We start from the raw sequence: 27604 nt of genomic DNA, 5'->3' as shown, positions 1-27604 counted from the left end.
ACTCTATCTCTTCATTTTCTCTCTCCTTCCAATTGATATATAGTGAAACTACTCTCTCAAGTTAGTTTCTCTCCCTATTTCCATATCGTTTTTGTAGATGTATGAACATGTGTTCTTGAGTGGGTGCCGAAGTGTGTTTTTAAGCATGTATGTGTAGTTTGCATGAATAGGTGAACATAAGTATGTAAATATGTTCGTAGGTGCATGTAAGTATATCAATTCATGCGTAAATATATGTGTGCATGTGTATATAAGTGAGTGTATGCATGTATGAATGATAAGTGAAAAGCATGTCATGTAGGAATATGTACGCATGTTACTATCGTTTGGCAATATGGAAATATCAGTATGCATGTCATATAGGATATGTATATATGTAGATATGTTTAAATACATATGCATGCATGAATGGATATGATTTTATGAATGTTGCATGTATGTAGATGTGTTTAAGTATGAAGCATGTTTCTAGGTGTCTCAATGTTTAAATAACCATGTATATAGGTTTCCATGTTGATAGCATGTAGCAGATTTGTTTCCATGTAGAAATTGTTTGAGTTTATGCAGGTGTACATATGATTTCTTGTAGACAGCATGTGTACACTTTAAATAGGGACTTATGCATGCCTATAGATTTTACCATGTAGAAGTACGAGTTTATGCATGTGTATATATGGTTTCATGTATGTATATCTGTTTTAAGCATGAACTTATGGATGTATGATGAAGTGTGTGCTGTTACTGAGTGAATTCATATATAGGCGATAAATTAAGGGTGTAAAATCTTTTTAGTGTTTTAAAAATTTACAAAAAAATTTTCTAAAAAAAAAAAAAAATCCTTTTTGGTTTCCCAAAATATTGGCATTCCAACCTTCAACCTTTATTATCAAAAAAATTAAATTAAATTGAAGAAAACCTATAGCAAATGTTTTCTAAAAATAAAAATTATTCCTTTTAGTTTCCCAAGAATAAGGAGTCCCATCTTTAAGGATTATTTTAAAAGAAGCAAGAAAATGTTTTTTGAACTACGCAGGACTTGATCCCATATTTGGATACATACATATCATACTACAAAGTAAGTTCAGTTGAAACAATAAATAAATAAATAATTGTTTTCAAAACAAAACAAAAAATAAAAATTTTATTTTTCAAAAAAACAAAATAAAACAAAATTCTTTTTTACAAAAAATAATAAAAAGGGAGATATACACACATAATTGCAATAACTATTCTAGGAATGGGTGCCATTAGGCACTCAAACTCAAAAACTCTATATTTTTTTTAAATTTCTACTATTTTTTTCTTTATTTTTTACATTTTCTTTAAAACACACAATGGCAACTCCGTGTTTTGTATATAATTAACTACATATTGGCATAATGCTCAGTCAATCGATTGTTCCTAGATGGCTAGTCAACCAAGCCTAACAAAATGAATGCTTGCTCAGTCGACCGCCCCTATACTGTCAGTTGACTAGATCCCAAGGCTGGTCAATCAGTCCCTCCTCTTTTCTTCTTCTTTTAGAATTGCCATGCAAAACTATGTTCCCACAACAACTCGGCTCAGGAAAAAACTGGCACCAACAGTCCTCACCAGCTTTCATTTGGTTTAATTTTATAACACATGGTGGTCTTATGGTCATCAAGTTTAATAAACAAGATCTATGAACAACACATGGAACGTTTTAATTGGTCTTTTATGTGATTGTTTTGGACTTCTCGTCTTTTACTTGGCTAAAACTTTTGCCTCCTACACAAGCATTTCATTTATTTCTCCCTAGAGAACACCCTAGAAAACTTTCAAACACCCCTTTGGGAAATCATCCTTGGCCTTCAGAGACAATCGTTGCCCCTCGTTCGGCCTTCAGAGAACCCTCATCAGCAATTTCGAGTCTCCAGAGTGGTGAGCGAGCGTGGTTATTTAGCTACTTCGTGACTCTAGTTCAGTAGAGTTCGTATTGAAGAATGCAGGAGACCAGTGGCTTGTTTGATAAGTTGTTTGGGTGGGGAGATCATTCCTCAGTGCGAGTCAAATGCAAAACCTTCTTTGCTAATCATCTTGAGCCCTTAGTTTTTTGAATTTCAAAGTTTTCAGGGAGAAAGATTTTGCATATTCTTCGAAAGAAATAGGAGTTTATCTGGATCGTGAACTTATTGGAGTTAATATGCGAAGGAAAGTGAGGAGTAGACAAGCTTAATTGAGGAGGCTTATACCTTAAAGCAAAGGAACTTTCGACAAAGAGAGATTCCTTCGAATAGAGAAGGGGATCGCGAAAGGAAAACACAACATTCTATGTGCTCTTGAGAGTAAGAACGGTGAAGGCTAGAGGTAGATGGTTCTAGCAATTCAAATGATTTCAAACTCAATGGATAAGATTGAGCGGCCTAAAGACTCGATGACAAAATTATGGGTGGGGGTGATTTAAATGGAGGGGAGTAGAGCTTTCAGATGATATACTTTTGCAAAGGGGCAACTTAGAGGATCAAGTACAACAATCAATTTAGTAGAAACAGGGCAATACCTTTTTCGAAATTTATCCAAGTTGCAGCAAGGGTAGTTTTCTATTGAATATGAAGGTACTGATGAGTTTAGTAAGGACAAGAGGCATTCAGAAGCAAATGATAATCTCAGTAGCTTTGTGATTCTGAATCAGGCTTATTAGTTGATCAGTTGAGAAATGAGAGAGAGATGGCAAGAGAAGAGAATTAGGAAGAACTTGTTAGGGATCTGTGTTTTAGCAAAAGAATGGAATAGATACTACAGAGTAAGAGACGACCACTTACACCTCAGCTTACATAGAAAGAGAGCCCTTTATTGTCCTCAGATATTGGGCAAGGGTTAGAAGGTCCTATTAAGCACAGGTTAGATAAGAGTAAAACTTTTATTGATGAGGGGCTTTTGCGCCTTGCTCCTAAGACTATTCTTAATAAGGTGGACATTAGTGTAAGTCTTTTAGGTGTTGGGAGGGGCAACGATAAGGAGACAGCGAATCCAATGGGCGATATGAATTCTTTGAAACTAGGAAAAGGGATTCTTCCTACTCCTGTTCAATCCTTTTTTCCTGTTGAGTCTTTTTGCCGCAATGAGGGAACTAATGGGGGGGAGTGACTTTAGTGTTGGCCAAGGGACTAGTGAGAGGGACTATAGAGACAAAAAAAAAAAAAAAAGCTCTTATATGATATGGAGTTAAAGTTAGCGTTGGCCTAACAAGGCTTAATCTCAGTTTTGATAATGACAAACAAATGACTCTAATTGTGCATTCTAGTGAAGTTTCAGGTATTATATTTTACAAGCACAATGTTAGCACAATGGTTTACATTTAAGTTCAAAAGCCATGAAAAAAACAAGCTAAATGAAGATTGGCTAGAGCTTGGATAAAAGCTTCAAGACATGAAGATTTAAAGTTTTACTCATGTATAATGTATTAGAAGTCTCATGTAAGTACTTCTCGAGTTTAAGTTTGTTTATGAAACTCATAAGGATTAATTGGACTTAGAGACCAGTTTTAACAACTTGAAAATATTCTTTCAAAGTCCAAACATATTTTCAATAGAAGACAAAATGAATGTTTGAATCAAATTTAAAAGGAAAAATGAATTTCAGAGAGTTCGGGCGACCGATGCTCAAGCTCAGTCGACCGAATGCAGTAAACTGAACCACCTGTTCTAGCAACAGTGAACTCGGGCGACTGGACACTTGGTCAAGTCAACCGAATGTGTACTGCCATTCTTAAAAGCCAAGACAGTGTTGGTTAAAGCAACCGAACTGAAAGTTCAGTCGACCGAACAGGTTCAAGCGACCGAAGTCAAAGTTCGGGGGATCAAAAGGCTTCAGCCTGTTTGAAATTCATATCTTTTAATTGGTTCAGGTGACCGAACTATCAGTTCAGGCGACCGAAGTTCGCGATTTAAGTTGCGAACAAGGCGATTTCTTTCCGTTTTTCAAAAGATATTGTTTTCAAACTTTGGGCAAATAGTCAAATTTCAAAAACCATCTATTTAAGGGTAACCTAATCATGTTAGGGCACCAATCGCACAAAATACTCATTGATTTCAACTTTCATACACTGCTGTGCGCCGTTCTTCAAAGCTGAAATTCTTTTCTGGTTTTTGCTCTTGATTTCTCATCTTTCAATCTAGAAAACCCTAGAAAACTTGATGAGCTTTATAGCATCTTATTGTTGAGAGTATATTAGTGATTTTAACTTGTACAAATCCGCTCTTTTGAGAGAGTTTCATCTTGTACGAAAATCTGCTGCTGTAACTTGTTTATAAACAATCAATTCGGGGATAGAATCGGCCTAGCAAGAGGGGTGCTCTTGCTAGAGAGGGGTCTCCACCTACTGAACGGAGAGAGGTGCTCCACCTACTAAAAGGAGAAAGGTACTCCACCTATTGAATGGAGAGAGTTAGTAAAATACTCACAACAGGTTGCTTGAGGCAAAAATGTAGGCATGTCACGGAACCTTGTAAAAAATCTCGGTGTTCTTTTTTTTTTTTTTTTTCCTTTATCTCTTTAATTTCTCGCACTTATATATTGATATTCATCTACTTGAATGATTTATTGATTTGGGAATGGTATGAATGTTTAGTTTGATTTGTGGACATCTTGAATGATTTAAATATATATTGCGATCAAATGCTGCTGTAAGCTGAAAATTCATACTTGGTTCAATCTATTGGTATTGCTTAATATTGATTGATTAATTGTTCAAACAAAAGAACAAATATTTGTATGGTTAAACATCTTATTGTCAATATTGATTTGCTGGAAAAAGAATACATCTTGTGATTTAATTTTATATTTAGGATTATTGATTGGTATAGTTGTTCGCTGATTAGATTTCCGTGGTAATTGAAATAGTAAGGGCACGTGGTAAATAAGTTTTAAAATTAATCAAGCTTCCGCACGTTACGATTTTAAAATACCCAATTCGCCCCCCTCTTGGGACTACACCATTTCTTTCAGTTAGTGAATCTTGTAGGTGTTGAGGTTAAGTTGGGATTGAGTCCAAAAACTTATGAGAGGAAAAAATAGAGGCTGGAAAAAGAACTAAAAAATCTGGTTTCTTACATCAATTATAAGGGAAGGAAAGGGACAAGGAAAGGGGGTAAGCGTGTTATATTATAAAGATTATTAGTTGGAATGTTAGGGGATGCTATAAAGAGGTGTTAGATTAAAGAGGTTTTTCTAAGGAACTCATCCGATATTGTATTAATCCAAGAGACTAAGCTTGAGTTAGTAAACGGGGAGGTTGTCAAAGGGACTACGGAAGGGCGATGAAAGGATTGGGTTTTGGTACCCTCTCGGGGTGCGGCAGGCAGCATTTTAGTTTTGTGGGATAATCTATTAGTAGAGTGGATAGTTTACTGGGTTTTTCCTCTCTTTCTGCCCTTCTTGAAATTAGAGAGAGGGGTGGATTCCCTCTGTGTATGGTCCTTTTATGTCAGCTCCTAAGGAATCCTTTTGGGATGAGCTTTATTTTGTTTCAAGTTTTTGCTTGCTAAGGTGGACTGTGAGTGGTGATTTTAATGCAGTTAAGTTCCCCTAGGAAAAGAAGGGGGGTGGAAGGGTTAATGCATCTATGCAAAATTTTGATTTAATTATTAGGGAGTGTGGATTAAGGAATATTCCCTTGGGCAATGCCAATTTTACATGGTCAAGGGGTGGGGCTAGGAAGGTGGCTAGAGATCAATAGGTTCTTGTTTTCTATGACTAGGAGGAGTTTCTTAATTTTTCTCAAGTAGTATTAGCTAGACTCACGTCTGATCATTTTCCTATACTATTGGAATCTAGGAAAGTGCCTTGGGGCCCCCACCCCTTTTAGGTTCAAGAATATGTGGTTAGACCATGGCTCCTTTCAAACCTTGGTAAGGGATTCGTGGTGTGAGGATGTGAAAAGGGATTGAGGGGGATTTAGATTTAAGAAGTTGAAGAGCTTGAAAGAAAAACTGAAAGTATGGAATAGGGAGGTGTTTGGAGATCAAAGGGTTAAAAAGTCTACTATTCTAGGAGACTGGGAGGAGTTAGAAAGGAAGGAGTGACCCTTTCAAGGGAGGAAGAGGCTAAAACAGCTTCTCTAATAATTGAATTGAAAGAGCTGATCTTTAAGAAAATGAGAAGCTAGAGGCTAAAAACAAAGTTTAAATGGGTTAGAGATGGCGATTGTAATTCTAGAGTCTTTCATTGGATGGCCAATGGAAAAATGAGAAATAATTTGATAAGGGATATGGAGGTGGACGGGGTTTATTACCAAAGATTCAAAAAGAATGGCCTTTGAGATCACTAATTTTTATTATAATCTTTATTTTTAGGAGGATGAGAGTAGAGCAATGGTGGACGGATTAGTATGGGACACCTTGCCTGTTAATAGGATATCTTGATTAGAGAGACCTTTCGGGGAAGAGGAAGTTTGGGCTACAGCTTCTGGGATGGAGAGGAATAAAGTTTCTGGGCCGGATGGTTTTAATTTAGCTTTTTATAAAGATTGTTGGATGGTGGTAAATAATGACCTAATGAAGGTTTTTAATGAATTCTACTAGAATGGAGTTTAAGTAAAGGGTATTAATCCTACTTTTATCACTTAGTGCCAAAGAAAAGTGAGTCCATTTAAACAAATTAGCTTAGTTTCTAATGTTTATAAAATAATCACTAAAGTGCAAGCTAATAAGTTAAGTGTGGTGCTTGATAAGACTATTTCTAAGGCCCATAGTGCATTTGTGGGGGGGAAGACAGATTGTGGATGCAATTCTAATTGCGAATGAAACTGTTGAGGATATTAAGTGGAGGAAGAAGAAAGGGCTTGTTTTTATGTTGGATTTTGAAAAAGCTTATGATAGAGTGAACTAGAACTTTTTGGATAAGATTTTTTAGTGAGGAAGGGGTTTGGAGAAAGATAGCTTAGGTGGATGAAAGGTACTATGTCTAATGTGAATTTTGCGGTGATGGTGAATGGTGAGCCTAAATCTTACTTTCAGCCCACGAGGGGGATTAGATAAGGGGATCCACTTTCTCCGTTTTTGTTTGTGTTAGTGGCTAATGTTTTGAGTAGGCTGGTTGATAGGGCGGTAGATAGAGGTTTAGTGAAAGGTCTTAAAGTGAGAAGGGAGGAGATCATGGTGTCAAACCTTCGGTTAGCAGATGATACTATCATTTTCCTAGAGGACCATAAGCCTTCTTTCCTAAATGTAGTGGAGCTTCTACAAATTTTCGAAAGGGTCTAGGGTTGAAGAGTAATATGGCAAAGAGTGGTCTCATGGCTATTAGCGTGCCTGCAGAGAGTGTTACAGAATTAGCCTCAGAAGTTGGGTATGCTGAGTTGGGATGGCTGATGTCCTATTTAGGGATTCCTTTGGGGGGCAATCCAAGAGTAGCTAGTTTTTGGGATTCGGTGGTGGAGAGTGTCCAAGCATTTAGACGGGTGGGAGGCACCCTTTTTTCTTTGGGATGGAGGATACTCTATTTTAGGCTTGTCTTTCTAATATTTTGTTGTATTTTCTATCTGTTTTTAAAATTCCAATGGAGTTGATAGTAAGATTAAGAGAATTATGAGAGATTTTATTTGATCAGGGGTAGGGAGATTTAAGGATTATTTGGTGAGTTGGGAGGTGGTTTGTAGGACTAAGAAGGAGAGTGGTTTGGGTCTTGGAAATTTGGTGTCTAAGAACACGGCTGTTTTGATTAAATGACTTTGGTGGTTCCTGTTAGAGGTTTCCTCCTTGTGGCATCAAGCTATCAAAAGTAAATTTGGACTTGATGGGAATGGGTGGGATACTAATTTGGGTTCTAGATGTTCTTCGAAAAATTCGTGGAAAGCTATTTCCCATATTTACGCTCTCTTTATTCCCCATACCAAATTTGTTAAGGGTAATGGTTGTAACATTTGTTTTAGGAAAGATCTTTGGTTGGGGAATGTCATTTTGGCCACCTCTTTTCCTCGCCTATTTCATTTGAGCTCAAGGAAAAATGACATCATTTCTTCTTTTATTGTAGATTCGGGTGGTCCTCTACCTTGTTAGGATTTTCATGTTAAGAGAACCTTGAATGATACGGAAACTATTTTATTATCTTCTTTGTTGGTTATGTTGAACAATTGTAGGGTATCTTCCAAGGTTGATAGTCGATCTTGCTTGTTGGATTCCTCCGGTGTTTTTTCTTGTAAATCTTTTTTTAATTTCTTGGTTGGTACCAATTACTCCTTTCCACTTTACAAAGAAATCTGGAAGGACAAAATCCCCCCTAAAATTAAAGTGTTTCTTTGGTTGGTTGTGCATCTCTCTCTCTCTCTCTCCTGATATATGTATGCTTTGTTTTGATTGTTCAGAATTTCTTTCTCATCTTTTCTTACATTTCGATTTTTCATGGAAGGATTGGAACAAGTTATTCAATTATTCAATTATTTTGGAGAAAGCTGGGTTTGTCCTAGAACAGAGGAGGAGTTCTTCGTAATATCTTTTGAGGGGGTTGGGAGAAGGAAGGAAGAAATTGCTTTATGGAATTGTGATTTATTTGCAGTATTCTAGGGCTTGTGGAAGGAACGTAACTTGCATATTTTTTCAGGGAAGAAGATTCCATATTGATCAGTGTGGAAAAAGCTGCTTTTTATGGCTTTTTTGTGGTGTGTGAGAAATGGAAATTTTAAGGGGATGTGCTTGATAGATGTTCAGCGGGATTGGAAGTCCCTTGTAAGGGCATGCTGATTTTAGATTGCTGTCTTTTATTTTTTTTGTTTTCTTTTATTTTATTTTTTTTGTTTTTCTGGGGATTCCTAGATTTCGTTAAGGAGACGTCTTCTCTCCTGATTGTACATTCTTTCTATTTCTAATCATTTTCTTTTTTCTATAAAAAAAAATGTATTTCGTTTATTTTTTTCTAAATTTTCTTATGCTTCTTTTGATTTTCGTTAATAGTTAAACTTTACTTACTCATCAACAGTTAGGTTACTACTTTGTAACCAGTTGGTCCCAGATTCGAGTCAAAGGAAACAGCTTTTTTGCATAAAAACCAGGGTAAGGAATGTACACACTATAACAACCCTCCCCTTACCCTTGCAAAGTGGGGAGCCTTGTGGCCTGGGGACGCTCTTCTTTTTCACTTACACATCAAACACATATATATGTGATACATGAATGACAAATGGCTTAACTTCTCTTTCAGGGGAAAAAAAAAAGGCATTTAACCTGAATTTCTTTTTTTTTTTTTTTTTCAGAAAAACAAGTACTAAAAGAGAGAAGAGTGTAATCAGAAAAAAGAAAGAGAAAGGAAAAGAAAAAAGAAAAGAGAAAGAGCATAAGAAATCATCCCTTAACATCAATGGAAACTAGTTACAAAGAACACTACCTAAACCAAGAACCAACTCAATGTAACAGAGAACCAATTTCACTGCAGGTCTTCCAGAGAAACATGACCAAAAAAGGAAAAAAAAAACATTTGCCGACACCCACAGTAATGCAAGATATACCACTCTACACCAAAGCAAATCGTTAGCAGTAGCCACAGCTTTGAATATTCTAGCGTTCCTTTCCAACCAAACACCAAATAATAGCCATAACTGCGCATTGCCATAGAGCTTTCCTATCCTTTCTTTTGCTCAAACCCGTAAAGGTAATGGAACAAAAGAACTTCAAAGTGTATGGACAGACCCATTTTTAACTAAATATACCAAATAATTTATTCCAAATAGCCACATGAAAGGGTAATGAAGTAACCTAGAAATATTTAACCTGAATTTACAATATCAAGAAAGAAGTAATCAAGAACTCGATCCAAATCAAACAATCAGGAAATAGATACTGTCATCTAATGGTGTTTATGTCCAACTTTAGATGGACATAAAAGCTTTCATTTGTTGAAGTTTAAAAAAACACTCCTAGACCTATGTGACAAACTAACCTTTTGCTCCCACCTTATACTCTCAAATGAATATGATGTTTTATCTTAGTGGCTTTCTTTGAGTCACTCATGTGTTCTCCCCTAAAAACCATTCTAAGCTAGCCTGTAGACTAAATTTGCTCCTTGGAACTTGAGAATTATATTGAGAAAAGTAAACTGAATTTATGCCACAAAATCAATCATGTTTTTAGCCAAGTGAACAAAATGCAGTAAACTACTAAAAAATCAGTGAACCATAAACACTCATTATTATCCTGAGCTTTGCAAATAGCATTTAAGTCATACTACTGCCCTATCTGAAGTCATAAATATTGAAAAAATAATCAAATGAACTCTTTCGATGCACTACATGGTAAAGAACAAGGTTAAGCCATAGTTCAGTATGTATCCCACCTCATTTTGACGTCTTTGTCCTTCAAAACTGAAAGGTTTCAGAATAAGAGCAACAGTTAAACCATCTGCAGTTCTAATAGTTCTAAGAATATCCATTGTCGCAATGTGATCCAAACCATATGCAGCACTAGCCACCTAAAGCAGACAGAAAAGCCAAACAATTCACTGCTAGTAAGCATCACTCAATAGAATTAACTGACACAGAAAACTATTTTGACAAGCTTTACACAAAATTTGTAATAAGGACTTATCAATGATTAAATGTGACATTCTTTTGCAGGATATAGTAACCAAACAAAATTATTCAACAAAAATATCCTAATCCCCCAGATGATTGCTTTAAAAATCAGTATAGCTAACTGTTAACATCAATTTGTACTCAACTACCATAACCTATCCAAAGGAGTAAACTCTCTCCACATGTAGCATCCAATTGATGCCCTAAGTTCTCATCACTTAAAATGCAATTGATTAAATAGTTACTTGTTCCAACAAAAGGCTGAAAAAGGACATTGCTGGGTAGGACATTGATGCAATTATTTAATTTGGTTAGATGTTCATTCACTATCATCACCCACTACCTGTGACAACAAGGATGCATGTTAGACATGATAAACAGACACAAGAGAAATGGAATGCTCCGCAAAATCTAGACAGAACTTTAGAGGTTTTTTCTTCTCTCTTTTCATCTTTTTTTTTCAGAGAATGTGAACATCTAAGAAGACTTTCAGTTCATGCCAAAAATAAATGTGCGAGAACCATAAAAAGAAGTCAAATTTACCAGCCATACCATCGTAACACAATGTAACCTTAAGCAACTAAGCAGCATAAATAATACTGTTAGGAGTAGCATTAGTTTTAGCAGAGGGTTGTATTTGTTTTGTTTGGGCAGGGGCATGTTTGTCCTAAAAAATATACATTCAGGAGCTGGTTTGGGAGAATTATTCTTGATAGACAACACTTCTCTCTCCTTTCTCCTCTTTTGTGCTACTTTCTTTACCTATAGTGTCCTGTTCTTCAGTCAATCAGATAAGAGTTTCCAAGTTCACAGCATAGTACCAAAACACCACTTCCAAGTTCAAGTCTTGCTATCTGTTTTCTTGCATTATATCTGTTATGGTGTACTTTGCTCCTTGTGTCTGTGAACTATTTCATCTTTTGTTGGACAGCTTGATATAAATTGTTGGCCCCCACCTAACGACTTATGCCTTTAGGTCATGTTATGAATGACTCATTAGGGCTTTAAAGGTATTTTTGTAATTTATAAATATTTTTAATATAAATGTGTACGAGACAGAAAACATAAGCTCTCTCTCACACCTGGAATCTACAGCATAGTATCAGAGCATTAGTTCTCCTTCTCATTACATCTCCTTCTTCAGCAAAACCAGAGCAGTCATTTTCCAGATTTCAGAACTTCAAATAATCAGAATTTCCTGTAGGGTTTGGAAGGACAGATGAAACCTTTTCCAGCTATGGTTGTTTTTCTCTGCTAAGCATGGTAATTAAGTTAGTTTGAGGGTTTGAATCCAAACGATAGGATATATATCCTAGTTTCTCAAGAATGTCTGGAGTGGTTCCTTATGTCTGCAACTTCATCTTCTATCCACTGCAGGTTCCCAATGTTTGTTCATGCCCCTAGAAGATGTTAGATTCGTGCTGTGTTGGTTCCTTTACTGAATTGCTGCTCGATGCTTCATTTTGCTGCTGTTTAAGGTAATTTCTTCAATGGTTAAGCTGCTGGATTAGTAGTGTTCATCCATGACTTGGTTCCTAGTTTCCCTGTGTGCCTTTATGGGGTGTCAGGTCTTAACTGCTGGGGCCAGGTGCTGTTGGAGAAGGCTGTGTTTGGTTGAAGTTTTTATATTCTTTTACTCTTTTATTGACTGGCAATTTTTTATTGAGGTTTCTATGCAGAATAATTGTCCTATTTCTTGGTGTGAAATTTCTCGTTGGTGATCTGTCTGGGCATTTGACAACTGTTTTTGTGAAACAAGGATTGAGAGCATGGTATTAAAATCAGAGCGTAATGGCTGTAACGGGCGTCACATAATGGTATCAGGCATGAACAAGCCTGTTGCTGGGGGATATAACACGTGTATAAAAATTCAGTGTAGCAGACAGATTTTTTTTTTTATGATAAAAGAAAATATATTAGATAATTAAAAAGAAGGTACAACCTGCAGGGACAAGGACTTCAAAAAAAAAACAGGAAAAAGAAAAGGAAATAAAAATAAAAACAAAAACAAAAATACTGAACATCACACCATGAAACTAGATAAAATTAACTAAGAAAACCATTATTCAGACCCTTTCCTTCGTAATTTTCCGAACTCTTCGAACTTGCTAATCTCTTTGAAACTTCATTTTACGACTTTTGCCACCATCCAAGCGAGCCTCATTTCCTCCAATATCATTCAACTTTAAATCCAGCTTATCCAAAAGATCTTGAGCTTCTAAATCCTCCTCGGGAATTTCTTCCACAGGAGTAGGAAATATTCCATCCCTATGCTGTGAATTGTTGACTAAACCATCGTTTTCAAAATTAGATGCTCCCTCCAAACCTTCCAGTGGGGCAGGATGAACATAAGATAAATCCCCTACTTCGTTGCAATAATCAGAAGCGTACCCAACTACCCATATTGTTTCCAAATCTCAACCAACAAAAACCCCCCACCACAGTCAAATTTACTCAAATCATCACTTTCTGAATCCAAAATATCTCCTCATTTCTTAACCTCCTTTTCTTTTCTTTCCCTATTGCTGCATCCGACCTCCCGCGTAAAAGTCTTCCACAATGCTAAATTCTCCTCTAGAGTCTCTCCTTAAAAGCTTTGTCTGTGTCGCACCGAAATTTTTGTTCTTCTCATCCCTTCCTCATCTCAGTGCTCATATGAACTAGCTTCCAGTGAGCATACGCCTTACTAACCTTGTAGCAGACAGCTACACACAGTAATGTACCATAGCATCACAGCGCCATTATGGTTCCAAAAAATCAGTTATCGGACATTATGCCAGGCAGTCAGGAAAAAAGGGTCTTTCAGCCCATTATTTCTCATTCTTTCAGCTTCTTTCCTGTCTGTAAGGCTCTCAAACATAGTTCTTAAGATGTCTTAGCTGATTTAGTGCATCAAAAAGCTGATTTGAAGTTTCGAAATAAAGACTATGAAGGATTGTGTTCTCCAAATCAAGATCTGTTTCACAGTGGTAAAACGTGGCCTTCTTGCTCTCTCACTTTTTTGTTTGATTTCTACTTGAATCATGTTAGATCTGATCAATCTAACCTAGATATGTTATCTCTAAAGGCTCAAATGCATCAAATGGGGGTTTGATTGTGGGATAAAAAATCTGCTACAAGACCCTTAGTGAGGTAAGTATAATGCATTTTAATTATTTTTCTTTCTAAAGAAAAAACTTCTTGAAGCTTGTAGAACATGGATCTACCAATAAGTAGTTTTTTCCCCATATTTTATAAATTATTTTTCTGCTTTTCCTTATTTTATTTTTTTAATTTTTTTGTAAGGAATTAGGGACTTTATTTTGTGTATTCAAGTTCATATGAACTTTTATATCATGGATCTATTGGTGTAGAGTGTACTGATTTTTTTTTTAAAATTATTTTCTTCGTTATACTATTTTGATTTTTCCATTTATAAATTAGTTTAATATTTAATTCACAAAATATAATGTTAGTTACAATTTACAATTTAGATTTACTTTTACACTTTTGATTTAGAATCCAGATTCTAGATTGCAAACAATAATAAAGTTAGTTATGTACATTTGTTTTATAATAATTCTCCTAAATCCAGATTCTAGATTGCAAACAATCATAAAATTAGTCATGTGTGATGGTTGGTCATGCCCTATGAGAAAGCATATAAAAAATTTTCTTATTTATAGTAATCGGGGCACTGTATGCCACAAGTTAGTTGATGCATCTGATGTCCAATCCAGGGATGCCAAATATTACTTTGCTTGATTCCATTGTAGAGGAAATTGTGCTTGATGCCATTGTAGAGGAAAATGGTGAGAACATAGTTGTCCAAGTTGTCACACATAATGAGGCAGCAATGAAAGCAGGGGGTAAACTTTTAATGCAGAAAAGGAATCATCTTTACTGGACAGTATGTGTAGCCCATTGCCTTGATCTCATTATGCATGATATTGGCGAAAGCAAAGGTGTACGGGTCCTTGCTAAAGCAAAAAGGAAGATTAAAAAGGAACTTGCAAATATACAAAACTGAAAGAAGAGAAATAGAGAAAGTGGGATTTTCAACCCTTAATGACGATGGCGGACCCATCAGCAAGAATAACACGCAATAAGTTTTCAAGGACTAGGACGAGAAGTACTAGATGACAGGCGAGCTGTAGGATTACCTATCTGATCAAAAGATGCAATAGGAAAGGGATCTTAGATGCTTGACGCAATTGGAATTTGAAATACTCTTCCTTTGACATAGATATAGTATGCTACTCCCACTTGGGTCCAAAAATAGTGGAATCTATGGTGGCTATATTGGCGACATGAGGAGGTTTACCATGGAGATCCCAATGTCGCTTAATAACATAACCTCCACATCCACAATGAGTGCACTTGTGAGTATGGCCTCTACCTCGTCCATCTCTTCCACCATGGCCACTTGAACAACCTTAAGAGCTTTTGCAGCTACTTGGTTGAAAACTGGAATCACCCTGTGTGACAAAAGCAGTCTTCTTAAAGATAGGAATTGAACTACACTAGATGCGAGGGCAACAGAATGTGCACTAGGGGAAGCACAGAGGACATGAGAATAAACATTGGCAAAGGATGGCAACTCTATGCTATCAAAGTAATGCGACTGGACTGATTCAAACTTAGGTTTCAAGCCCGCTAGAACCCAAAGAAATGTCATTTGCTCCGTCTGCTTCTGCATCACACAAACTTTGGCAATTATAGATTGCACAATGTCAAACTCCTCATAAATACGCATCATCTCTACAAAGAATTCTACAACACTCTCTTAAGGTTAGATCGTACATACATGTAAAGTTACTAGAATACAAAAACTTGACAAAGTCCCAACTCTCTGTGGATACATCTAGATGCATGCACATCGTGAAACATGGGTTCCATCAAGTTCCACATGAGGGAAACAATCAATGCATCTCCTAAACCCACACTTCTTTTCTCTTTTCATCAGAGGGCCTAGATTGGAACAAGTGGTCAAATTTACCTAATCCTGTCAAATAGACCTTAACAGCTTCAGACCACTGAACATAATTCTTTCCATCCAAATTTTAAAATGTTAATTATATCAGTGATGAAGGGAAAAACATACTTCTGGGATCCATGGACTCCATCCCAACACTCACAAACTAGATCAATGAGAAATGAGGTGAATGATCGGACCAACTGAAACAATCACGAACAAGGTGAACCACCAAAACAACCACAAACAAGTCACCAACAAAATGACATAACACTGCCATAGCCGCACAAAACCAACATATGAACACTACCACTACTCCAAGAGACTCCCTGAAGACCTTTAGTAATACCAAACAACAACTACCGAATTTCCATGAGTGCACGATTGAAAAAGGTTGGATCTTTGAACGAAAACATGACTAACAACTTGATATTGTGGTCTATGGAAGAAATCAAGGCATCCTGGAAAAATAGTAGCATAAAATACACAAGAAGGTGTCTCAAGTGCTGGTGCATGGGGTTGGGGCTGCCTGCGATTGGTCAGTGCATGTGCGCCCATGAGGAGGTTTCAATAATGGTATTTCATGAAGTTACAGATCAGAGGGTTCTGTTACTACCTATGTGGTTGTTTTTTGTGAAATATGGAAGGATTCTAATGGTTCTAAGAAAGGCAGCGACGGCCAAGGTGTTTTTCAATGAATGCTGAGTTTTTCAATAATCCATGGATTGGTTTGTGTGTTGTAGAAGTGCAGTTGATCCTCCTATATTGGCTAATTTGAGAATGATCAAGTTTAGGGCTTGGTTTGGTGGTAGGTTTTAGGTTGGATCTTGCTCTGATACCATATTAAGAATTTAAGTAAAACAGAATACCTAATAGAAATGTTAGGTCTCACCCTTTATTTATAATATGTCATGTCTGACCATAATACCCTTACTAACTCCTGCATATTAGCATAACATTAACATGTTAAGAATGCTAAATGACTAAAATAACCATTAACAATAATCATCTTTGGGTCATTAATTCTATGAAGAAGTTCATTATGTGCCACCATATCTTCTTGAAGGTTAGAAGGGGGTTACTATTTTTGAGGAGGAAGTGTTCAATAAAGAGGTGTCGGTGAATATTCAAGGTAAGGTATGGTCTTTTTCCCACCCATGTAGATGAGATTAGTGGGAAGAATATTGAAACTCAACAGCTTATGTGCAAGCCGAGATTGTGGAATAGGGCTAGAAGTTCGATAAATGGTGGTAAACACAAGGTGAAGAGAATTAGCAAATTTACAATGTTATGTGAATTAAGATGGCAAGGGATTAAAGAGGGGTTTTCGCAAATAGGATGAGTTGGTTATTTTTATTTTTCAGTTCTTTTTTCTTTTTCCCTTCTTTTTTGTAATTTCTCTTGTGAAGATTTCTTGTCTCCACACCCCCCCCCCCCCCCCACCAAGGGTGCCCAACATTGCAATTGGTCTCCCTCTACTTCATATAGATTTTCTTTTATTATGGAGGTCACAGGACCCATCATGACCTTTGTGCACCTGGATGCCTTTTTTATCCAAAAAGAAAAGCAAACTGTTTGTGCTGGATATAGGTGCACAAGCTGGATATGAAGCCATGTCTCACTCCCATTGTGAATTGATGCAGTTAAAGCACTGTTGCTGGAAATAGCTTTTTCTCCTTCTCTTGTGATGAAACTATATTGTGACAACCAAGTTGCAGTGCATATAGCTACAAACCTGCTATTTCATGAGAAGATTAAGAATAGTAGAGTTGATTTTCATTTTGTCTGCAACAAACTTCTGATGGGGATACTTGCACTCCATGCATGTTTAGAATGAAATACAAATTTATTTACTGAAGGATTAGTAGCAGGTCGAGTTCAGTTTCTATAGAACAAGCTTGGACTATTTTATATTTATAGCCTAGCTTGAGTGGGAGTGTTAAGAATAAGTAATTTGCTGAAGACGGACTATTTGTTCGGTCACTCTCCACTGGAAACAACAACAGGTCAAATTTTCAGTTAACATCGTATAAGCGGAGTAAGATACTTCCAAACTGATCAATCTGATTTTATTGAAATATCTTGCTTTCTTCTCTACTCAGTCAACTCTGAAGTAAAATATATATATATATATATATATATATATATCCAGTTTGTTCAAATCAACCAGAATAAACTGCAATGTCCCATGCTGCAAAGTTAATATGGCTAAAGTATTTCCTGTTAAAGATGGAATTTCTAGTGACAACCAATAGATATGTTTCATGGTAATCAAGCTATCTATATTGCAATTAATCCTATACCCCATGATGCAAGGTTAATATGGCTAAAGTCTTTCCTGCCAAAGATGGAATTTCTAGTGATAATCAATAGATATGTTCCATGATAATCAAGCTATCTACATTGTAATTAATCCTATGCCCCATGATGGGACTAAGCACATAGAAGTTAACCATCATTTTGCGAGAAATGTTATGGAAAAGATTGTAGCTAACCCATTTGTCACATCCAGTAACTAAGAGATTCGTTTAGCCCTTGTTTAAACCTGCTTTCTCTGTTGCTAGTACCAAGCTGGGACTCTGTGATATTTATGCACCAAGCTTGAGGTGGCAATGTTACATTGGCATTTAGTACAGGGTGAAGAAGAAAAAAACAAGTACCTAAAATAAAAAGAAAAGACTACTCAGGCTCAAAAATCCTTTAAATCATGCTAAAGATTAGAGAAATCCACACTGCCAACACCATTTGACAAGAAAACCCATAGCGAAGGACGTACTCCCCAATCAAATTGATAGATGAACCGCAATCACAAAAAAATACAAGTATTTCTCTCAGACTAAAGCACTCAGAAAACAGAAAATACTATACACTACCATAAAGTGCTTACATCTTGATGCCTCCCAAACCCTCAGAAAGTAAGTCCTCCAAAGGACTAAGGCACAGCCAACACACTCCAAAAAAACAAAAAAAGCTTTTTTGATAAACTCAAAGCCAAAATGTAATGAAGAAAGAGGTGAGGATGAGCCTCACGACTAGCATAGCACATCATACACACCAAGACATAGAGCCATATAAGGTCTTCTAATTTGCAATAGATTGTTGGTGTCAACTCTAGTACAGATGCCCATCCACAGAAAAGCCTTAACCTTTAAGCTAATATTTAAATTTCCATACACAATTAACAAAACAAAAAAATGAGAGGAGTGAATCAGATATAGAAAAAGATTTACAAGAGAATACGCGATGCATCTAGACCCCAGACCTAGATCCCCAAAATAGGAATAGTGAAAGGACTCCAACAAACCAAGAAGCAAAGAAAGCTCATCAATATCCCTACCTTGGAGATTCCTATGAAAATGAAAGTCCCAGAAAACATAATCACTGTCAATAATCAAAAATGCAAAAATAGATGCATCATGATGCAATACAAGACAAGAAAAGAGAGAATAAAAAGCAAAAAAATAAGTAAATAAATAAATAAATATGTTGAAGGAAAGATCATTCTAAAATGAATCCAATAACCATCTCCCAGTTTCTATTTACCACAACAAAAGAAAAGAGGTGATACCTGTGAAATGAGTTTCCACGGCCTTCATGAGAAACTCCTACTCCAATATTAGCATCCCACCCATTTATTTGCAAACCAAAATTTAACCCTGGACACTTTATGCTGTAGTGAATTGGTTTCCAAAGGAAAATGCCATAATCAGCTATCCACTTGGCCAATGTTTTCAACATCAAATCACCGATACCCAAGTTCCCTTCATCATTAGACCTACCAGTAACCTTCCAACTCACAAGATGATCCCTCCTCTAACCCACACCTAACTAAAGAAATACCCCCAACAATCCTCTCCAACTTAGCTATAATACCTGCTGGTACCTTACAAAAAATTTAAAAACAAAGACAAATTGAAAAGAAACAAGCCTCAGTTATTATCCTCGACCAAAGGAATAAAGAGAAGCATTCCACTGATGAAAGGCATTCAGAATATTAAGCAACCATAGGATCTCAAAACCTCACTGAACAAGGACTACTGCCAAAAGGAACTCCTAAATAATTAAGAAATTGTAAAATCTCGCAACCCATAAGAGCAGCAAAGATACGAATCACCTGTAGACTCAAATTAATAGCAGCTAGCCCACACATACCTAAATTAAACTTAGTACTTGGAACTAAGATTATAGTAGGAATATTACAAACAAAGGACCAATCATTAGGTATGAATAAAATAGTAACTTCAGCAAAATGCATAACTGAAACAACCGCACCATCCCTCTCAATTGCAAAACCCAAAAAAAATCATATAAAAAACCCTCTCAATCATCACACTCAAAACAATTAAGTGAACCACTTGTCTCACCCTCTGGAAGCCAAAAATCAAGTCCTAAGTTCTCCATCAATAATCACACAAAAAAAAGCAATAGAAAGACAATCCCTAATCAAACCTCTTCATCTTGAACCAAAACTGTTCCAATTTTAAACTCCATCCCAGAAAATCAAACTAGCCCTATCATAAGCCTTCCCAAAGTCCAACTAAAACATTAAATTTTTTTCTTCTTCCTCCTAACACGTTCAACAACCACTTTAGCTACAAGGATAACATCCAAACTATGCCTCCCGCTGACAGGAGATTGAGAGTGAGAGAAACAGAAAAATTATTTCTCCAATGATATCTCTAATCCTAGGCTTCTGTTCTTTATCTAATCAGATCAGATTTTCCAACTTTCAAACAAAATTAACGTGGGAATATAAATAAAACTATAATATCCATTGCACTCAGACATGCACCATAAACAATTTTAAAATTTAATAATATTATTTATATATTAGATATTTCTATTATAAAAATAGATATCGAGCTAATTATTCTGATATTGTTGAACCCAAGAATATTGCGTTCATGCTCTTACAAATCCCAAAATTAGTCCTCATACATCACAGGGTCAAGAATATCATGAACCAATAAGTAAATGACATGTAACAGGACCATATAGTATGATTTCCACATCTAAAGAAAGCTTCACAAGTATTACACATGATGGTCTCACTAGGAAAATGGGAAGGTGAATAATGAATGGCAGTGTTTTGGGGGCATTTGGTTCGCAGTTTCTTTCAAGATTCCTAGGAGTGTGATGCCCATGGCAACTCATTAACATGTTTGTTTGAGCTTGGGAATACGTGCTAGGAATGTTCACATTACTAGGAATGAAAAGATAACATGGGAATTCAATTCCTGTGGGGATCTTCCTTTGCTATCGCTATTTCAGCAAGTTGGACAACGATGTCCCTAAAATATCGTCATCAGACCCTATTATTATATTTAAAATAATAACTTTTAAGAAAAATGAATGTACTAATATTATTATTTTGTTTTAATAATATAATATAATGGTCAATATTTAGACACCATATTGCCCTCCATTATTTTGCTTAATTAATTATTTAATTGCTGGAATTTTCAATTTAAAATTTTTGAAAATTTTAGGACATAGATTTAATTAATTACATAATCTTAGTAGGTTTTTGTGTTGAAAATATAATTATTCTTCATAAATTGGTATGCACATATCAAGGGTATAATCGTCATCTCCTTGAAATGCTGACCAGGATTCCCATGTTGAAACAAACATTGACATGGGAATTTTGCACACATTCCTAGGAATCTTACAATGCAAAGCAAACAAAAAATATTACCATGAGACAGGCATTCCATTCCTGGAATCAGATTCCCATAATGTCATTCCATTGGAATATTTTTTATGCCGCAAGCCAAATGCCTCTTTTGAGGCAGGTTCTTGTAGCCCAGAAATGCTTTTTATTGTCAGAAGCGTTATCCTCTATTTGCCAAAGATCATGTTTAGATCTTATTCATTTTCATTAGAGAAAATGTCAAATGATTAATTTTCTCATAGTGCTGATTGGTTGAGGAGGATCAACTATCATGATATCATATGGTAAATCATTTTAAAGGAAAATATGGACAAGCCTAAAAGTGTGCACTCCTGCAGTCATGCCATGCCTAATTTTACCACTTTGCCAAGTACATAATTGCTCATTTAACCCATAAAAAGCATAAAAAAATAGCGAACCAAAAAAACAACAAGTTAATTTCAGTTGTAAATAACATGTTGATAGGAGGGGCAGAGAGGGAAAGAGAGAAGGAATGTGAAGTACAATTAACTGTACAGGCACTCTTGTCTGCGTTGGATGGCTTCTTATCCTAATTTATGTACTTCTCTTCTCTGTCATAATAAATCATAATTTTTTACCCAAAAAACAGTGTCTGGACAAAGTTTTTCTTCACTATGTGTAATATTAATAATTATTTGTTGGAAAAAAACAGCCTCATAATAAAATGAACGACATGAAAGGAATGTACAAACAAGGATAATAGCCTTAGAACATGACTGCAAGGATAGAGGAGCTTCCACAATTCTTGGAGTGATATCTGCAATTAGCAAGAAAGAACAGCAATATTAAAATTAATCAAAATGGCCGTATCATGCATGCAAGCTACCAGTTATGAGCTACAAAATAATTAGTACATGGAAATTCACAGGACCTGAAATATGCCAAAGATAAAACTTTTGCAAATAATTCAACTCCTTTATGTTAGGAGCTTTGATGCAATCTGGAATTATTCCTTTATGCCGTGCATTCCGATATTAAGGTTGTCATAAAACTGACCAACTGCAATACTTCGAAATATAAATAGATATGGCAGCTAGGGAAACTTGATCTTGGGCTTTAGTTGATTCAGGGGTTAATTCTTCTAAATCATTTTTTGAGTTTTCGACCCGTTCCAACTCTTGTTTTCCTCTATTCTCATGTATTTGGAATGCCAAAGCTCCCCCAAAGATTAAGGTTTTCATTTGGCTGACTGTGCTTAATAGAATCAATACTAATAATTTGTTGCAAATCAGGAGACCTTTGAAGGCCTTATCTCCAGATGTTTGTGTGCTTTGTTATTTGAATTCAGAGTTGGCACCTCAGTTGTACTTGCACTCTGATTTTTCTTGGTGCATCTGGAATAAATTAGTCAGCGTGTTGGGAGAAGCTAGGGTTTGTCCAGCATCAGTGGAAAGAATGTTGGCTATTTCTTTTGAGAGTGTTGGAAGAAGGAAGGATATGGCTGCTCTTTGGAAATGTGGAAATATTTGCAGCGCTGTAGGGTTTATGGTTGGAGCACAATGCGCAGATTTTTTCAGCGAAAAAGTTGAGTAGGCAGCTGGTTTGGGAAAAGATTCACTAGTTCACCTCTTTATGGTGTGTTGGTTTTGGATGCTTTAAGGGAGTGAGCTTTTCGGAAATTCATCAAAATTGGAGGAATTTTTTTCTTTGCATATTTCAAAGTACTTATTTGTGATTTTAGTTTCTTTTCTCTGGATTTTTCCATAATTTTGACGGGAGATATCTTATTCCCCTCTTTGTAAATTCTTCTCTTTCTAATGAAATCTCTTCTTTTGCTATCAAAATAAACAAATAGATATGATGCTGCTCAAGCTAAATAGCCAATAAGATGCATAGCAATAAATAAAGAAGTAAATAAAGTCCTCATGGACGATATCAACAACCAAATGGATTCAAATATGCCTAGTTGACAACATCTTTTACCAGGAAACAAACCAAGTTCCTGATTGAGTATTAACATATAGAGAGCAGGGGAACAATAGGTCTTGGTTGAGTCATACATTTCTGCAAAATTACAATTTTTTCTTCATATCATCCAAGTAGTTCTTCCAATTCAAATGCAATACGTGAATGTGTTTTTGATGGCGATGGAGGGTTTCTTTTGGATCAGATTCAGGAACAATATGGACATGGTTCTGACTCTTCTAATATACTAGGGGATTTATCTTATGGTTCTGACAGCTGTAGGGAAGGTTTCTACAAAATCCAACACAAAGAAGAAAAAAAAAAAAGGATCATCTTGGGATCCCCTTCTTCCCATGTCAATTTTCCTCTCAGTTAACTAGGTCAAGCTAACCCGATTTGATCCCTTTGCCTCAATCCGCCCAGGATTTTAATTTTTAAAATTTTTATTTATTGTTTACTCTTTCTAATGTTGTTTTTTTAAAAAGAAAATGAAAAATAGAAAAATTAAAAATTATTATTATTACCATTTTTTGAAAATTAGTTGAATATCCCAAAAAAAAAGGGGAAAACATAAAGCAATAAAAAAGGAACTTTTTATTTTATTTTGTGTAGGAACATTGTTTCTTAATTTATCATTTATTATTTTTAAATTTTTTTATTCTGTTGTTTAGCAAAATTCAAAAAAATTGAAAGAAAAAGGATCAGTTATGTTCTCTTACTAGCCATACTATAATTAGGCTATTAGCATCATCATCATGATGCTATTTGAATTGCGAAAAAAATCCCCAAAAAAAAATATTAAAAAATGCAAAAAAAAAAAAATCTAGAGTAGGCTAATCTTTCTATGTTTTTATAGTTGGCCCATTTTAAAATTACTAAAAAATTGTAAGAAAATGAAAAATAAAGACAATAAAGAAAATGAAAAACATTTACTTTTTGTACATAAATTTTTGTTTTCTTTAAAAGCTTCTGATTTTATTGTTTTGCCTAAGTTGATTGATTGCATTTGTTAGTGTTTAGGATCTAGGTTTTCTTAAAAAGGTAGTTTGTTTAAATTTTCAAAATTTGAGAAAGCTGGAATGAAAATATTTGATAGCCTTCTTTCCTAGGACAGTGTTGGAATCTTGATCTGTATTTCCTTATTGCGAATTCATCATTGCACTTTCCTCGTTACTTTTATCTTTAATCAATCCGATGACGGACATTTAAATAGGGTCACACTAGAGCTGTCCCATGGTCTCTTGACTCTCTTGAGGTGAGATGATAGTCATTGCTTAACTAGACTACTCTGGGAGGTTCTTGAGAGGATCTAAGAATGAAAGGAAAGGTAAACAGTAATGATGACCATTATTTTCAATCAGTGATTATCCATGCTTCAATGGTATGAGATCAAGGTTGCTAGTATCTTCTCCACGCTTAACCGTGCAGCCATGCTCCCAGACCTCATCAAACCATGGCTCTACCACTTTATGACTCTTGAACTTAGAAATTTAAAAATGGGTAGTTAATTAGGTGATCTAACGACACCTAGGTAAAATAAAGGTTTGTGGCTACTCCATTTAAAACAAGATAGCTAGAGAACCCCAATTATTCACACAAAACAGTCTCGTCTTCGGTCAAGTGATGGATCCCAGACCTGCAATTGTTAACAAGAAGTCTAACCAAGGCTCCATCTGCAACATGATCTGGAGCATATTTGCTTCCAAGCACTTCCTATGGTCAACCTAGATTCACGCTTACAAGCTGGAAAAGCAAAGCCTCTGGACACTAAACCCTCCATCCAAAAGCATCTAGACTTGGAAAAAAATTCTAATGCGCAGACCCGGAACAAAATTCTAAGTCGCACAGATTTTTTATTTCCCTGCATTAGCATGCATATTGGCAATGGCTCTCCCAAACTCAACTTTTTTCTTTTTTTGCCAACTCGCACGCAGACAAATCCTTATTGAAAACTTTCAGCCCTCATTAATTTATTCTCTTTTTTTGCCAACTTGCACCCAGACAACTCCTTATTGAAAACTTTCAGCCCTCATTAATTTGTAACTTGTAAAATTTGGCTTCCCCATCAGAGCATGCATACATTCTTCTTAACTACTAGTGGCATTGGCCTAGAAGAAGCTCAGGATAACTGCCTCGGCCCAACTTTAGTGAGGTATTGTCCACTTTGGTCCATTAGGCCTCACAATTTTGTCCCATAAAAGGCACTTTTCAAGGTTGAAGCCTAAACCATCCTTGTATGGCATAGATCTCCCTAATACAAGCCCAATGTGGCACCATGACAGGCCCCCTCGTCTGACCCACAATTAAACCTCTGCCTAAGATCTATCCACATGGCAATACCACAGGGTGGCTCTGACATCACATGTAATGGACTCAGCCCAAATCCAGTGAGATAGTCCTCTTTGGCCCATGGTTTTGTCCCTAAAAGGCACCTTACAAGGTTGAAGCCTAAACCATTCTTATATGACCAAGATCTCCCTACTACATGCTCAATATGAGATCTTGACATTCAGCTTCTGTTCCAGCCATCAAATTAAAAATCCAGTCACTCTCTGGAGCCAACAATCGAAAACACCCTCATCTGGAACATCAGCCCCTGGGGCATTTTCAACTTTGCCACAGTCTGGAATCTTTGAAGGAAGAAGCTCCACGAAGTCCCTCGGTCAAATGATAATTGATTCAAAAATATCATCACTAAACATGCTACCACTAGCTGCTCACCATCCAAAACCGCTTGCCAACCCTTAACACACTCCTCAAATGGGGAACTAGCCAAAAGAGCAATTGCCCCATCTGCAGCTCAGTGTATGAGTCAAAATATCATCTCTCCATAAGCTGTCTTTACACAAGAGACCTGTACTTCAATGCCTCCACTTCCCTCAATAGTCATAGAACAACTAATGACTGGGATAACTAATTCAACTGGATATCTTTCCTCAGAAACACAACCCATTAGTCTACAAACTATTCTGGTCAGCCTCAATTTGACAAATTTGGAGAAGAAGAAATTTGAAGCTCCATGACAAAATATCTCCCAACATTATATCCATAATGTACAAGATATAAGGGCATCCTAATGGCCCCAATTGAAGGGCTTTTCTTTCATTCCATGTTTTCTGTGCACTTGAAGGCTCCTACCTTTCCTCTTGTACTTTTTCTTGTTCTGAGAAAGTATTCTTACCTTTTTTGTAAAAGATAAAAAATCCTTCATAATTTTAATGCTTGTGCCAGATTGCAGTGATGTTTTCTGTCATTCATATCCTAAAAATTTTCCAAGGTACTCAAACATGCAAACCGAGCAGCAAAGAGATTTGCCACTTCAAACAATCTAAATTATATACTTCCAGAAAAAAAAAAAAAAAAAAGGAAGTGTATTTTGAGGAATGAAGTGTAATGCAAAATATGAACTAAAATCCTAAAGAGAGACAAAACCTTTTCCAAGTAACCTTTGTTGTAAATGCACCTTCAGTGAATCTTTCTTCAGAACATTCCTGCAATTCAAGTAATTATTATATATTATTACAAAAAATTCAAAATATGCATTATGACCAAGGTTTTAAAATTCAATTTTGGTCCTTGAAAATTTTGATGCCAAAATTATTTTCGATTTGATAAAAAAAAATTATGTAAATCAGTAGTAAAGCATGGAAATCTTTTATGAAATTTTAGAAAATGTTAATAGACATAATAATGCAAGATTCAAAACTAAAATATTGTAACAAAATACATCAAAGACAAGCATAGGTACTAATGCAACTAGGTATAATCCATGTAATTTCAAAAACTATAAAAATGAAAGAATTGGCCAATAATAACCATATTTATACAAAAAAAGCCCCTTTTGTATTTCCTATGATGAAATTAGAACTTAGCAGCAGAAAAGAATGATTTAGACAGTGCTCCATTGCTCAGTCTTGACTTCAACACATTATTCCTTCAAGAGAAGCTCCCACTAGGGTTCATTATGAAACTTCGAGTACCAATCATTAGACTTATGGAGACAATCTAATAGTAAGAAATGTAAAAAAAGAAATTCTTTGTATGTAAGATCAAACCACGATTGGTCATATAACACATCTCTCTTTATCGAGAAATGTAACCACAATAAACATTTTCAATTAATACATACCATATAAAAGTATGAATAGTGTAAATCATTTTATAGGAAACAATGTCCTTATCTTTTCAAAGTAAGATAAAAAAATTCCTAAAAATAATTAACTGCAACTAAATTTGGATAAAGTCGTAATGTCATTCAAAAAAACAATAAACTTGACTTCTAATATATATATTAAAAAAATCAAATATTTAGAAGTATTTTTCTTATAACAGAAGTCAAAATGACTTGGATTTATAAGAAACTCAATAAATGACTATTAGTAAGATGAAAAATAGTAGCATTAAAATGTATGTATACTGCAATTAATAATTTAATATAAATGTTTAACTACTAATGCATAAAGGAATTGCATATCAAAATTATTGAATTCTACATATAGGTGTCTTCATATCTTACTGCCATATATTA

The 27604-nt window shown here is 35.7% G+C and overlaps 1 protein-coding gene across 6 annotated transcripts in view; it reads right to left on the bottom strand.

Annotated features, from left to right (window-relative positions):
• The window catches only part of LOC131154314 (protein ACCUMULATION AND REPLICATION OF CHLOROPLASTS 3, chloroplastic), a 120101-nt gene that overhangs the window by 86076 nt on the left and 6421 nt on the right, over positions 1 to 27604 (bottom strand). For all 6 annotated transcript variants that reach the window (XR_009136418.1, XR_009136419.1, XM_058107003.1 and 3 more), the window contains exons 2-4: positions 26509 to 26567; positions 21864 to 21928; positions 10285 to 10419 (exon numbers count right to left, since the gene is read on the bottom strand). Coding sequence is in view for 4 of the 6 variants with exons in the window: in XM_058107003.1 (XP_057962986.1) it covers positions 10285 to 10419; positions 21864 to 21928; positions 26509 to 26567 (259 nt within the window). In the remaining 2 variants the exon portion in view is untranslated. The remainder of the gene's footprint in view (positions 1 to 10284; positions 10420 to 21863; positions 21929 to 26508; positions 26568 to 27604) is intronic.

This window comes from Malania oleifera, chromosome 4, assembly GCF_029873635.1.
Source record: "Malania oleifera isolate guangnan ecotype guangnan chromosome 4, ASM2987363v1, whole genome shotgun sequence".
In the NCBI taxonomy this organism is placed as follows: Eukaryota; Viridiplantae; Streptophyta; class Magnoliopsida; order Santalales; family Ximeniaceae; genus Malania; species Malania oleifera.
The sequence above is the reverse complement of the archived record's forward strand: the minus strand, read 5'-3'. Positions and strand labels throughout refer to the sequence as shown.